The following is a 16118-nucleotide window of genomic DNA, read 5'->3' as shown; positions in this document are numbered from 1 at the left end:
TTAACTTATGTTAACAAGCATGGACTTGGATGTTAACAATGCATTAGTAAATGTTCAATTATGATTAATAAATGCTGTACATGTGTTGTTCATGATTAGTTCATGTTAGTAAATGCATTAACTAATGAACCTTATTGTAAAGTGTTACCTTTTGAGTTATTGCCGTCTATCACTAAATGTGTCAGGAATATCAAAAACAAAACCAGCTTAACTGCGCTCATTTCTGGTGCCCCCCTGGATGTACAGCGCCCTTAGCATTTGCCTATACTGCCTATGCCACAGGCCGACCCTGCATATTGAAGAATTAAAAATGTACAGGACACTAATAACTTTGTTTTCCACTGTATTTACAGTGCCTATCTTCGCACCCTGTGAAAATGATTATTAATCTACTTACATTACACCCTGCTTTAAAAAGACCTTCAGGATAAATGTGCAGAGAGACACCGGTTATACTGTAGGGGAAGAGGCTACAAACACATTTGAAACACTGGAGAAGTTTTTGGAATGTGATTTCAGGCTGGATGACAAATAAAGTCATTATTTCTGTGGTATTGTCTATAGGCACTGTATACATAATAAAACTGAAGTTTTTGTTTTTGGAGTGTATCAGGAGGTGTGTGTCTGACCTGTGCGCTGTAGCGTGTGTGTCTGCGCTGACGCTGCCGTCGCTGTGGAGTGTGTGAAGTGGGAAGCCGACGGGTTGACGCTGTCGCTGCTGTCTCCGCTCTCAGTGCTGGAGATCTCCTCCTCCTCAGACTCCCGCAGAGATGAGCACGGAGACGCTCCCTCCACCTCCTCAAACTTCCTCTTCAGAATCCCACTCATGACTGACAGACAGAGAGAGGCAGAGAAAGAGTAGGTAAACATAACATTCATATTCTCTACACAGACAGACATTCATTCATTCATTTTCTTTCAGCTTAGTCTCTGATTTATCAGAGGTTGCTACAGTGGAATGAACTGCCAACTATTCCATCGTATGTTTTACACAGCGGATGCCCTTCTGGCCAGTATTGGGAAACACCCATGCACACTCATTCACAATGACCAATTTTAAGAGTTCACAATTAGTTAAAGCTTGATTATATTAGCAGGTTTGCCATGCTGTTCCAGGAGAGAACCCTGAGCTCGGTGATGGATGAGCCCAGGGTTCCCATCTGTTCAATGAGAATTTTAAGGGATACGAGATCAAGTAGTTCTCGAGAGCTCCACAGGTACAGACCGGCAACCATGCCAGTGTGTACGTATTAAATGCTTGTGACTTTTTCTTGTGTCACATTTCTTTAATCTGTGGGGGGAAACTGAAGTACCAGGGAAAACCCATGCAAAGACAGGGAGAACATGTAAACTCTGCACAGAAAGTGCCTACTGGCTCAGCTAGTACTTGAACTAATGACCAGTGCTAGCCACTGAGCCGCCGTTTTGCCCAACCCTAAAACTGAGGAGGAGGGAGAAGGGATGGTTGGGGGGGAGGGTCTTCCGAAACAAAGATAAGAAATAAAGTTAAGCTGGATATTTATGTTAAATTTAGAATGATCTGATTGGCTAACTAATAATTAGCAATAGGGACCAGCTGCGGTCAATCCTATCATGTGCTTCTCATAAAATTGAAATTTCACTAAGGTCCCGTTTACACTAATGCGTTTTCGTTTTAAAACGCATAAGTTTTGCTACGTTACGCCATTCGTCCACACTACGTCAGAGTTCTCGAGCGCCGAAAAGGTAGTGTTTTGAAAACGCTGGAGAGGCCATTTCATTCTGAAACACTGCTGCTCCATCTTGTGTGGATGAGGAAAAACGGAGACATCTGAAAACGGAAGCGGGACTGCTGAGATTCGCTACCTGATTGGGGATTTTGTGTTATTGCCTTCGTCACAGTATCCTTCCCATATTCGTCAAGCCTCTATCACATGACTATAACACATGGCTTTAACGCTACCGGAAAACAGTACTGTAAACAACAACATGGACAGAGAAATGGGAGCATTGTTTGCACTATTGTCTGTTTTAGGCGCCACTGTGCAGTTATTCATTTGTTACATTTAGTAACAACTCAATCTCGTTGTCTGTCCACAAAAATACCTCTCTTGCTTTCTTTGCCATCGTGTTTAATGTTCAACCGGCGTTTGTTGACTAACAATAACCAATTGCCGAGCGAGACACATGCTTTCTGTTTATACAAGAATGCGCATGCTAGACTAGTTTATACTAGAGTGCGCGAATGGTCACGTGATATACGTTTTTGGTGGCGTAGTGTGGACTGAGATATGTTCAGTGACGCTAGGTGAAACGCTAGTGTGGATGTGGATTGTTTTTGATCTTAAACGCCGTTTTAAAACTAAAACGCACTAGTGTAAATGGGGCCTAAGTTTACTCAATTCACCTGTAGCGCATATGTTTGGACGGTAGGGGAAACTGGAAACACACGCCAACACAGGGAGAACATGCAAACTCCACACAGAAATGCCAACTGACCCAGCTGTAACTCGAATGAGCGACCTTCTTGCTGTGAGGTATCAGTGCTAACCACTGAGCCACGAGCCACCATGCTGCCTCAAACACAGAATTCTGGATTTACTATATTTACAGTTGAAACCAGAAGTTTACATACACTGTATAAAAGGGCACACAACCATTTAAAAAAGTCAGATGTTAATGTAATTTTCAGTACACTTCCTGCAATGTGTTTTGACACTGTATTTATTATGAACATTGAACAAATACAAATTACAATTTTGTGTAACATGCAAATCACTGTGCTAGACTATTGTAATAACATGTAAACACAAACACACACATGAAGTATCACTATGTATAATCCTCATAAAACAAATAACATATAAACAAATAAATCCTCACTTCACCTCAAAAAACGTAAGTTTATCTAAGGTTTATCTAATTGACAACATTTGAGTTAATTGGAGGCACAAGTGTAGAATTTAAGGAAAACCTCAAACACACTGCTTACTTGTGTGACAACATGAGAAAATCAACAAGCCAGAATCAACAACAAAAATAGTAAACATTAAGTATAATTTACCATCAGACATTTTGTAAAAATGCTTATGTTCCTTTTTTGTGAGTGTATGTAAACTTCTGATTTCAACTGTATGCATGACACTTTTCATGTAGTGTAACTCATTTCCATCATTCACTGATTCATAAGATAAGGCTTTCCTCAAGAAACACATTTTTTATGTTTTCAAACACATTTTTGCTTCAATTAAATGTGCTAATATGTTTGATCTTGGAAACCTTGTACACTCTCTGAAATAAAGGTACACAAGCTGTCACTGGGGTGGTACCTTTTGAAAAGGTACAAGTTTGTACTTGAAGGGTCCATATTTGTACATCAAAAGTATTAGTTCCCTAAAATTTTAAGAGGAACACTTTTGTACTTTTCAGATACTTATTTGTACTCAAAATGGACCTTTTAGGTACACACCTGTGCCTTTTCAATGATAGCTCATGTACCTTTATTTCTGAGAGTGTACAGTGAAAGAGCGTTGAGCCCCTGTTGCTCAGTTCTCTGCTTCTCAAAACACTCCATTAGTGATAAACGCTGAAACACTTCCTGCTCTGCTTTCCTGTCCTCCTCCTCCTCCTGCCATTGATCAGCAGCCTCACAGGACCACAGGAGAAAAATAAAAATAAAAAAACAGGACTAATTGAATTCTACCTCAGGCTTCCAGGAAGTCCATTTGGTCTGTGTTTGATTGAGTGTCTTCAGCAAAGAAAACAAATGTGAAACTCGAGATGAGTTTTCAGAATTGCGCTCATAAAGCACCTCGGCTTCAGGAATTTATTCATCATCGCACAAGGACACGAAACAAAAAAAAAATTTATGAAAAGGCCGCATGGAAAGAAAGGTCCCCTAGATAAAAATAAATGTTCAGCTGAATAAAATAAGTTGAATCTTTTAGAGCAGAAGTGAACAAAGCTTTCAGTTTCTACAGAAGACGCAGCGAAATTGTTCCAATTCAAATTCGCCTTACTGTACAAATTTGATGGTTGCTATGCAACACGGAATATTCCGAGTTCCCTGAAGTGCCCTGAAATGTGCAGCTTTTATGTGTAATTTCAACTGAAACATCAAAACAGGAGGAATAACCAATCAGAGTCGAGCTTAAAGCACAAATGAAATCCAAACTTAGCATATTGATTTTGTTAGCTCATACTGCCATAGATATATACACTAGATATCGCATACGGACCATGAGCATGCGTCAATAGCCCTTTTCACACAGTGATAAATATCCAGAAAAATTTAATTCTCCTTACTGTACAAATTTTATGGTTGCTAAGCAACCCAAAATATTCAGAGTTCCCTGAAGTGCCCTGAAATGTGCAGCTTTGATGTGTAATTTCAACCGAAACATCAAGACAGAATATCGAGTAGCTCCTCCTCCTTTAGAAAATTAATAGCCAATAGCATTTGATGTCTATCTCAGCTCAGCCAATTAGAGTAGAACAACTAGCAGAGCAACATACAGATCTAGAAACACAGAAAAAGTCCCAATAAAATGACATAGCATGGATTGCATTCCTTTTTTCCTGGATATATCCTCTTGGGAATAAAAAATGCATCCAGCCAGGATTTCCAAATCACCTATTTAAAATCCCTGAACTTGGTTTTTGCTTTCTACAGTCATCACAAATTTTATGCATTTTTGCACTACTTTTACCTTCTTCTTTAGGCCATGGCTTGTTGCACACCACCATTAGTGGGTCATGTAGACTGTAAAAAATAAATTTACAGTTTTCCATATTTCGTGATTCATGTATTTTATTTTATTTTTTAAATATTTTTTTATTATTATTTCTGCTTTTGAACCGCATTATGCACACTCACAATGACACAGGCCTTAAAAACTCATGCAAATGCTAAACTTTTACTCCATTTTTCTCCACAGCCTTGTGATGTGACTACATTGCAGATGCTGAAATTATATATTGTGTTTTTCTAACTTACACATACACTGAAAAAAATATTCAAAGATGATCCCTTGGATTTACTCAATTTTTTTTACGTTAAGTGGTTGTAAACAATTTTTTTGGGCTGAATTTAAACAAACAAATTATGTTGAACATTATTAAACTTAATTTGTTTGTTTAAATTCAACACAAATAAATTATTTGCAACAGTACTGCATGCAACACTTTTGTAAGTCCTCTTTTTTTTTTAAAGTGCAGTATGTAAGTTTGACACCCAGTGGTTGAACTAGGTATTGCATGCCTGGATCAAAACACACACCAGTTGCCAGATTGAGGACAGGAGCAGGTGATTTAAATCATGCTCTATATACATGAAGCCGGAACGTCTTCTGTTTCTCACAGCTGCAACAGAAAACTGACAATGGTCACCTCAGGTACACCTGATATGCTTAATCCAGTGTTAAATGCTAATAATGTGATTTTGAATGCCATTTTACATGACAGTTATTGCCATATACTGAAAGCAGCAGCAGATAGTTCACCTCAGATCTTAAAAATAAAATAAGCTTTTTGAAATTGAACTAAAGACATATCAGTGATTCAGCATGTACATTTACATTTAGTAATTTAGCCGATGCTTTTATCCAAAGCGACTTACAAATGAGGACAAGGAAGCAATTAACACAACTATAAGAGCAACAATGAATAAGTGCAGTAGGTGAGTTACAGGTGTGTAAAGTCTAAGAAGAAAAAGCATTAGTAAATTTTTTTTTTTTTTTGAGTACAGTTAGTGGTATAGCCAGAGAGGCAACTGCAGATTAGGAAGGAAAGTGGAGACTAAATAGTTGAGTTTTTAGTTGTTTCTTGACAACAGCAAGTGACTCTGCCGTTCTGATGCAGTTAGGGAGTTCATTCCACCAACTGGGCAGATTGACCAACTGAGCTTTTAATAACGTTAACTATTTTTAATATGTCTTAAATAGATCATAAATCTTACCATTTTATTGGAGTGCACTATTCCGTGTTTCTGAACAGCCAAATTGCTCATCATGTGTATCTCACCATAATGCTTACGCTCATAATATTTATATAAATTACTAATTATTACCTCATGTGGAACTCTGAATCTGCGTCTTATTTCGGAGTCTGCTACTGTCCACCAGAGGTCACATTTCGGTCACGAGCGCATGCTTTGAGAGCCTTTCTGCCCGAATGAATGAAATACACGGTTTTCCACCAAGGCAACCCGGGGTGCTGAAACTTAAATGGCTAAACTGGCATTGGGCAGGTTAAATTGCAAAAACAAAGACCGCTTCTTAAATATCTGCAAACATATTATGGTATTTTTATGCTTTTAAAGAGTCAAAAACTTACATACAGCACCGTTAATACTGAAAAAACAGTCACCCTAGCGTAGCAAAATAATGAAAACATCTATCATAGTTAGCCACATAGCAACACCCTGAGAACTACTGCCAGCACCACAGCAACATTATGATTTTTTACATTTAATTTGATGTTTTTAAGTTTTTAGCTCAGTTATTCTGCTTAAATCCGCAGATTTTATACAAAAGATTCTCCACCGAAATAACTAAAAGATACTTTAAAGCACTAATCAGTAATCAAATATAGTATACAATGAGATTACTTTGAGACAGAAACAGCACAGGAATCTGGAGCAGGATATTCTCCCATGATGGTGTGTTTTGTACAGGTAAGCACCATTTTCTCTTTTTTATTCAGCTGTTACATGTAATAAACCTGTTTTTTTCTGTAGTGTTCAACCTGTTCGATTGGACAGATTTCATAGAGATTTCCTGAGCCTGCAGTAACAGCACATCCTGACAGTATCTTTTCCCTCCCGACTTCTGTTTATTTCTGTAGCTACAACTGAGCCAGCAATGAGAGCGAAAACGAGACACACACACACACACACACACACACACACACATGCATGCGCCAAAGTCTGGAGAGAGAGGAAGACTGGCTGGCAGCCTCATTACTGAGAGCGAATGTGTTGTTTTTACACTGCAAGCCTACTGAAACCAGCGGAGAGACTGATGAGCTTGGATTTTACAGGCAGGGGAAGAATCACAGCTGATGGGGATCGCATTGAGCTCAGAAAGAAAGTCATCTAATCTTACAGTTGCTTAAAAATCACTATAAATATACAGCAAATAAATAAATAGCTAATCAAACGAACACAGCGCAGCAGCTAAATTCATTTACAGATTCAGATGTAGTCAGGAGTCTCCAATAGTATCTGGATGCAGCCTTGATGATGCAAGCTGAGATTGCATAACTCAGAGATGCAATGTCAGACACAATGCACTCAATGGAGCTAGTGACGTCACTGTGAGGGGTGGGGTTAGAGGTGGGATTAGGGGAGCACATTATATTGCATTGCATGCAGCTCAGATTGCAACTGCACCAGGTCTGCATCTAGACCCCTCTAGGAGGATCTGAAGGTTAGAACGAGCTTCAGAATGAAGAAGAAAGGGCATTTAAGTGTGTCTATTTAATTAATGTGTCTGGGTATTTCTGAAACCGCTGATCTATAGGAAATTTCACACACAGCACCTCCAGGGAGAATTTCTGAAAAAAAAAGGAAAATATCCAGTGAGCAGCAGCTTGGTGTGTGAAAATGCGTTGGTTTTGGCAGAGAGCTAAGGATAGAAAGAAAACAGTTACCCAAATTACCAATTGAGGGTTACAGAGGAACATTTTCGAATATATCCAAACTGTAAAAACGTATTCATTAGGGATGTAACAATATTGTAAATACCGTCATACCGCAATAGTAATTTTTTTCTATATTACCGTAGGCGGATGACTCAATAAAACTATATTTCTGAGAAAAGTTTGCTCAGACGAATGAAGCGAACGGGAGGTAGCGGGAACTACAATTCCCATCAGCTTAGGCGTGGCCATTATCCGGTCTGTTGTCACTACAGATCCAGTAATGCGGAAATGGAGTGTGCTGCTAGTAGCGAGGAAGAAAAAGAGCTGGAAATGATCAAACCTAAAGGGGGATTAAATCAGATGTGGAAGCATTTCGGTTTCTTTCTAAAAAATTACGAAAAAGGAGAAAAGGTGATAGACAACAAAAAAACAGTATGCAGGCACTGCCAGACTGTGGTGAAATATAAGTCGGGGAATACGACTAAAAACAGTCATGAGGACTGCAGAACACAGCACACTTGTTAGATTGATGCAGACATTGACTTGTACCGTAAAGAGACCTCTATCTCACTCATGGCTTATCCTTTCAAGCGGTGGAAAGACAATGCACAACGTTACCCACTGCTGTCAACCTTGGCTAAATCATATCTCTCTGTCCCAGAAACCTCAGTCCCAAATGAGAGGGTTTTTTCTGTTGCAGGGGACATTGTAAATGCCCAGAGATCCCAGCTTTTACCAGATTATAATAATATGATAATTTTCCTTAAAAACCCCATTTCTATCTAAGTGAGTGAGTGATTAAATGTTGAATGTGATGAGTTTTCAACAATACTAAATAGAATTTTTTATTAAATGGTTTTATAGTTTTGTGTTATTAAAATTGAAAAATTGAAGTTCCTGTTTTGAAACTTACAGATAGATGGCTAATTTGTATGTCATTATGTTCAGTGCTAAGGTAAATAAACACTTTTGGCACTATTTTTGAGTCTTTTCATCAGTTTTTTTTTTCCTGTAAATTATTCAATAAATACCTTACCGTGCCATTCATACCGAGGTATTAACGTACCGTGAAATTCTGATACCGTTACATCCCTAGTATCCATAAATTAGCAGTCTTCTGTATTTTGTAATTTATGTTTTTATTGTTCTCCATTTATTTATGCTTTTGAATCGCATTATGAGACCTTGATCTTTCTTTAGGCCACTTATAGCCTTAAAAGGTTGGAAAAGGTGACTTTGAAAGGTGAAAAGGTGACTTTTTAGTAACATTTTTAATACTTTAGTAGTTTATACAGTTGAAATCAGAATTATTCAACCACCTTTTTCTTAGAGCTGCTCGATTATGGGAAAATCATGATCACAATTATTTTGGTAATAATTTTAATCAGGATTATTGAAAACCATTATCTGTTGAAATCAAAATGATTCGCCCTCCTGTGAAATTTATTTATTTATTTTTAAGAAATATTTCCCAAATGATGTTTAACAGATTCAGGATTTTTTTGCACAGTATTTCCTATAATATTTTTTCCTCTGAAGAAAGGATTATTTGTTTTATTTTGGCTAGAATAAAAGCAGGTTTAAATATTTTGAAACCTATGTTAAGGTCAATATTATTAGCCCCTTTAAACAATATATTTTTTTGATTGTCTACAGAAGAAACTTCTGTTATACAATGACTTGCCTAATTACCCTAATTAAACCTTTAAATCACACTTTAATCGGAATGCTTGTATTTTGAAAAATAATAATTTGATAAAAGAAATCAGTTATTAGAAATGAGTTATTAAAACTATTATGTTTAGAACAGATCTTTCCATTAAACAGAAATTGGGGGGAAAGGATGGCTAATAATTCAGGAGGGCTAATAATTCTGACTTTAGCTGTATATATTTGAGTTATTTTCCTCCCTGTAAATAGGGGAAGGGAAATAAATACAATAGAATAAAAATATAAAACAAACTATGCTTTAAGCATCTTCACTGTAAGAAAAACACTTTAATCACAGCTACAGTAGTTCTTCAGTCAAGAGCAGTGAGGGATTTTCTCCTTTTGTTGTTTGATTAATAATAAAAGTCACCAGCAGGAATATCGGAGGCTGAGCGCACACACAACAGCATGCGATCTCATTCGCGCTTTTAAAAACATGAATGATTCGAATGTACATCAATGTATGATGTGCATCCCGCGCTGCAAAAGGTACATTACAGCACATGCTTTTAGTAATGTTCACGTGAAACTGAGCTTTGCAGAGCAATAAATGTGTACAGCTGGAAAGGGGGCGCTACATGATGCAATAATGGTTTTATCTTGATTAATGTTTTTTTCATAATTGTTAGAAGCCAAAATAGTAATCGAACTGATTTTCGGATTAATTGCACAGCCCTACTTTAAAAAAAAAAAAAATTTATTTCCCAAATGATATTTAACAAAGCAAGGAAATTTTCACAGTATGTCTGATAATATTTTTTCTTCTGGAGAAAGTCTTATTAGTTTTATTTCAGCTAGAATAAAAGCAGTTTTTAATTTTTTAAAAACCATTTTAAGGTCAAAACTATTAGCCCCCTTAAGCTATACTTTTTTTTTTCGATAGTCTACAGAACAAACCATGATTATACAATAACTTGCCTTATTCCCCTAACCTGCCTAGTTAACCTAATTAACCTAGTTAAGCCTTTAAATGTCACTTTAAGCTGTATAGAAGTGTCTTGATAAAATTTCTAGTAAAATATTATTATCTGTCATCATGGCAAAGAAAAAATAAATCAGTTATTAGAAATGAGTTATTAAAACTATTATGTTTAGAAATGTGTTAAAAAAATCTTCTCTCCGTTAAACAGAAATTAGGGAAAACCAATTCAGGGGGTTTAATAAATCTGACTTCAACTGTATATATTCTGTTTATATATTTATTTCAGTAATGTTATTTTATAAAATGCACATTTATAAAAGTATTTTTGTACAAGACGATTTGTAATGTTCAATGTCTTTTAGTGGATGTATTATACGGTATGAGAGAGCTACTGCAGATTTGTTAAACAAGTTGTTCTGTTCCATGAACATCTCTTGCTGATATCATGTATTTATTTCTCTCTCCTTCAATGAGGCTTTAATTCAGGTGGAGTCAACCTTGCAAATTAGCTCTACTGATGGATTCTCTGTCCTCATTGGTCCAACAAAGGATTGGCTTGTGAATATAAGACAGACCTGTGATCTTTGGAGAAAGAATCTCTTTTGGTGGCTTTTTATTGAGGGCTCTTGTGAGAGGATTTGGTGAGCCAAATCATCTTAATTTCATTCGTAATTTATGGGATGCTTTAGAGAGGTGATGGCCATTTTCCTCTGTCTAAGTTTTCTCCTATGTAACAACAGAAAGGGAATTGTCGTTTTATGTATTAGATTAGTTAGATTAAAATATTGAAGTTAGTATATTTTGTTTGTTATGTTGACCCCTCCTGAAGACTTCACTGCAAAAAATGGCCGTGATTTCAACGGTAAAAACTGTAAAAATGCTACAGTACAAATCCGTAACCTGGTTAACGATATTTTTCCTATATATATACGGTGAATAACCGTAAATTGACTTTCCCAGAATTCCCTGCATGGCACATAATTTTTTATGCATTTGGTTGACATTATTATGGATCTTTTTAGTTGTTTCCCCATCCGTTATGTACATTAGAGATTTATGTTACATCTAATGTTGATGAACAATGTTTATTTCATGACTTTAATTTTATGCGTGTTACCATACTGGCTTTTGTAGCTGTGTGAATGACACAGAGCACCTTGCTGATACGCTCTTCTGCTTGTGGGAAAAGTTGATTGTGATGAGCATTGGCTCATTATGTAACTTTCCAATCACCACCTGCATGTGGGTGTGCTAACATGTCTAACTGTGTAACAAAAGATGTGTAGATGTTGATCATTCAAAATACAGACATATTACCTCTATAAATTTATAAAATACAGTAATTTACCGTAAAAATTAGAAATTACTTTTATGGCTTGTATCGTGTTTTTAACGGTAAATTACTGGCGACCACAGCTGCCTTTTTTTACTGTAAATTTTACAGATTTATTTTTTACAGTGTTGTTTACTTCCTTATGTTAAATAAATGTATACTTTTTATTTATTTATTTATTTATTTATTTATTTATTTATTTATTTATTTATTTATGTATTCTTTTTTTTTTTTTTGGGACGCTAAACTTGTTGTTTTTGTGAGTCAGTAAAAGGGAAAAATCTTTATCCACACCTCGGGGGATGTAATAAAGTGGTGCAAATTGGATTTGCATTATAAACTTTAATTTCAAGTGCTCTATTTTACATGTTAAGTTTTTAGCTTCTAAATTATTCAGCTTAAATCCACAGATAATTTTTTTTTAATTGTGCAAAGGCATAGCAAAAACATCAACAGATTCTGTCTGGCTGTAATCAGTAATCAAATATAGTATCCAATGAGATTAATTCGAGATCAAAGAAGAACTGGAATCTGAAGCAGGAGATTTTCTCATGACACCAGAAACAATGTTCGGCTCCATCCGGCCCAGTTTAACCCCTGGGCAAGACCAGCTGAGGCCTATTGTGTGTGTGTGTGTGTGTGTGTGTGTGTGTGTGTGTGTGTGTGTGTGTGTGTGTGTGTGTGTGTGTGTGTGTGTGTGTGTGTGTGTGTGTGTGTGTGTGTGTGTGTAGCAGCTGGAGCCTCTCCAAACCGCAGCAGTGATGTGGAATGTGTCTCCCTCTCATAAGAACAGAACAGGCCTCTGTTTTCCACAGACACACTGACTGCACCTACTGTCGACCTGGAGAAACACAATCCTCTGAATGCTGCACTGCACTATGAGCTGTACTACAAGCCCACATACAGTATTGGGCTCCCTTTAAGGTGCAATCTCACGAGTCTTCTTGAAACTACTTGTTTCTGGTAGGCAGTGTTCTCACTATGGCTATAAGATAATACGTTGTATTAGATGTTATATGTCATGTATTTATGTTAAATCTGATTAAACAATAGAAATACATGTAAATTAAGCAAATTGTACTCGTGTGTGTTTGTGTGTGTGTGTGTGTGTGTGTAATAATTCAAAAATGAGGTGGATTAATTCCTATTATTAAGAGTATTATTGTCAGCCACTTTAAACATTATAAATTGTTTGAACATTACTGCGAACCCTGTACTGCGCTTATTTGTTAAAAAATGTCAACATTTAAATTTAAAATGTGCTTTTAAAAGTTAAAAAAAAATGATAGGTTACTGTTCTTAAAGTAAAAAAAAAACTTTCTGTACTTGTCAAGTATCAACAGCTGAAAATATAGGCTATATGTTATCATATTCATATATTAAGCATATTTATTGCATTTTTAAATGTATGACTGTATGTTCATATGATATTTGATTCCTCTGTACCACTAGAAAAAAGCCCGTTCACATTCATACGCTCATACACTACGGCCGTGTGTGTGTGTGTGTGTGTGTGTGTGTGTATATATATATATATATAAATTCTTTTCAGCTTAGTCCTTTTATTAATCTGGGGTCGCCACAGCGGAATGAACCGCCAACTTATTCAGCACATTTTTTCATCCAGCACCCTTCCAGCCCAACCCATCTCTGAGAAACAACCATACACACTCATTCACACTCTTACGGACAATTTAGCCTACCCAATTCGCCTGTACCGCATGTCTTTAAAATGTGGGGGAACCCAGAGCACCCGGAGAAAACCCACACGAACACAGAGAGAGCATGCAAACTCCACACAGAAACGCCAACTGACCCAGCCGAGGCTCGAACCAGCGACCGTCTTGCTGTGAGGTGACAGCACTACCTACTGCACCACTGCATCAGCTATAAATATATATATATATATATATATATATATATATATATATATATATATATATATATATATATATATATATATATATATATATATATATATATATATATTAGGGATGTAACGGTATTGTAAATACTGTCATACCGCAATATTAATTTTTTTCGATATTACCGAAGTCGCATGACTCGGTAAAACTATAGGTCTTCTGAGAAAATTTGCTCAGGCGAATGAAGAGAACGGGAGGTAACGAAAACTACAATTGCCATCAGCCCATGCTTGTCCATCATCCCTTGCGGTCTGTTGTTGCTACAGATCCAGTAATGCGGAAATGGAGTGTGCTGCTAGAAGCGGGGATGAAAAGAGCTGGAAAACTCTAAAGCAGGTCGCACACCAGAAGCGCCGCTCGGCGCCGCGACACGGCGCGTACATGACAGATTAAAGTATCGCACACCAGACGCGCACATTCGAATGATATTTAACATGAAACTAATCAGATGGCGCTCTGTGGCGCGGCTGAAAAATGAACTGCGTCCTGAGCCGTCGCCGGGCGCCGCCGACAGCCGCCGACTTGCGGCGCCGGTGTGTGTATCCTGATAGAAACCTATAATTAGAATTCTAAAATACGTGGCGCTGCGCGGCGCGCCGCCGAGCGTCGCTTCTGGTGTGCGACCTGCTTTACACGCACAGTTCAGTCCTGCATTATCTCCGTGTAAGTTCAGACTTCGCAAGTTTGATCAAGGCTGCAGTCTCTTCTTCTCAGTTTGATATGGAAAAGCAGATTATACCGAGGAGACGGGTAAATCTTCAAAGGGAACCATGTACTTTATAACTTCATTCACATCACCCTGGCTTCGTTGTTTCACTTTCTCAACAATAAAATGTAAACATGATTTAAGGAACTGCCTATTTTCATTTTAATATTAGCAACTTAGACAGCAGACATGTTGAGGCGCCGTGCTGCATAAGATGAGCGTCATCACTGTGTGGATATTTATAACAAAACGGAGCCGATAACAACTGTCTCCTTTCAATTTCAGTGAAAATACGAAACACAGCCTCTCTTTTGCTGAGTATCAGTTTTAAGAATCGATAATGGCCATTTTAAAAGTATAACATACAATAAGTTTTTACATTATAGGAAATAAAGGCGATCAGTCAATATACAGAATGTACGTGGTTACATTAATCATTAACTTATCTTTGCGCTCAGCCAAAACACGTTACCTGAGAACAAGTAATAGATTCCAATGCCCAAAGTCAGGGAATATGTCGTTAGATAAAGACAACAAGATAAATGAAATATCCCGTTTAATAAATATAGTGAGATTAGATCCAGCGGGAGATGCTTGATGAGAAGTCCGACTAGCAGAGCTCTCATCTGGGTAGATGGGCTGAGTGTGATTAAATGTTGAATGTGATGAGTTTTCAACAATACTAAATTGAAACTTTATTTTTTTTACATGGTTTAATAATTTTTTTTTATTAAAATTGAAGTTCCTGTTTCAAAGCTTACAGATAGATGGCTAATTTGTATGTCATTGACACTTTTGGCACTTTTTTGGAGTATTTCCATAAGTTTTGTTTTTTCCTGTAAATGATTCAATAAATACCGTACCGTGACATTCATACCGAGGTATTACCGTACCGCGAAATTCTGATACCGTTACATCCCTAATATATATATATATATATATATATATACATATATACATATATATACATATATACACACACACATATTTGTTTGTGTGTGTGTATGTGTATGTATATATATATATATATATATATATATATATATATATATATATATATATATATATATATATATATATATATATATATATATATACACATACTTGATGGTGAGTAAATGGTGAGTAAAATTAAAAATTTAGGGTGAAAAATTCCATCAATGCGATTGATCAATTTGGGAAGCTATGGTGAAAGCTACTACTACTACTATTATTATTATTATTATTATTATTATTATTATTTACACTAATCACACACAGTGTCTTCCCTTAAAGATGTTGAAACTGAATAATAATGTCATGGATTTTTGCAGCATAACGATTTCCTCTCAGTGATTTCATTGATGAATTCTCTCTGATTACAGATGAGTGTTTATTTTCTCATCTCGAGTGTGCCTGTGTCTTATATATATATATAAATGTCTATTTTAAGTCTATAACAATTATTTATTAGTGTAGTTGTAGACTTTTGCTCACCAAAACCCCTAAACCAACATATTAACATCTTTGCAAATGCACTTGTATTGAACTGTACTGAAATCAAATCAAATCACTTTTATGTGAGAATAAAAGTGATTCGATTGGATTTGATTTGAATTATATTAAAACAAGCTGTAAATGGGCGGAAAACGAGTGCATGAAACAAAGAGCTTACAGGTGCATGTCCCTGTGACTTGACTAAAAACACTAACAGTTATCTTTCTCCAAATGGCACAGACTTTCCTCGCTTTCAAGCACAGGATGGAGAAACATCGCTCCTAAACGCACAGAAAATTCCCTTGATCTGAGCCCTGGATCTGTTTTGAGTCCTGCTGTTTCCCCCAGCGGTCCGGCGAGATGCAGGAGCTCTGCAATAATTGGAAATGGCTTCTCTAGTTTTGGAGACACAATGTAAGTCAATTT

General features: G+C 36.6%; 1 protein-coding gene across 6 annotated transcripts in view; it reads right to left on the bottom strand.

The window, feature by feature from the left end:
* csrnp3 (cysteine-serine-rich nuclear protein 3) overlaps positions 1 to 16118 on the bottom strand; it is a 120688-nt gene that overhangs the window by 15302 nt on the left and 89268 nt on the right. For all 6 annotated transcript variants that reach the window (XM_073913224.1, XM_073913227.1, XM_073913226.1 and 3 more), the window contains one exon: positions 630 to 830. In XM_073913224.1, the coding sequence (XP_073769325.1) occupies positions 630 to 828 (199 nt within the window). In that variant the 5' untranslated portion in view covers positions 829 to 830. The remainder of the gene's footprint in view (positions 1 to 629; positions 831 to 16118) is intronic.

Source organism: Danio rerio, chromosome 9, assembly GCF_049306965.1.
Source record: "Danio rerio strain Tuebingen ecotype United States chromosome 9, GRCz12tu, whole genome shotgun sequence".
Lineage (NCBI taxonomy): Eukaryota > Metazoa > Chordata > Actinopteri > Cypriniformes > Danionidae > Danio > Danio rerio.
Note: the sequence above shows the minus strand (reverse complement) of the source record. Positions and strands in the feature narration are given on the sequence as shown.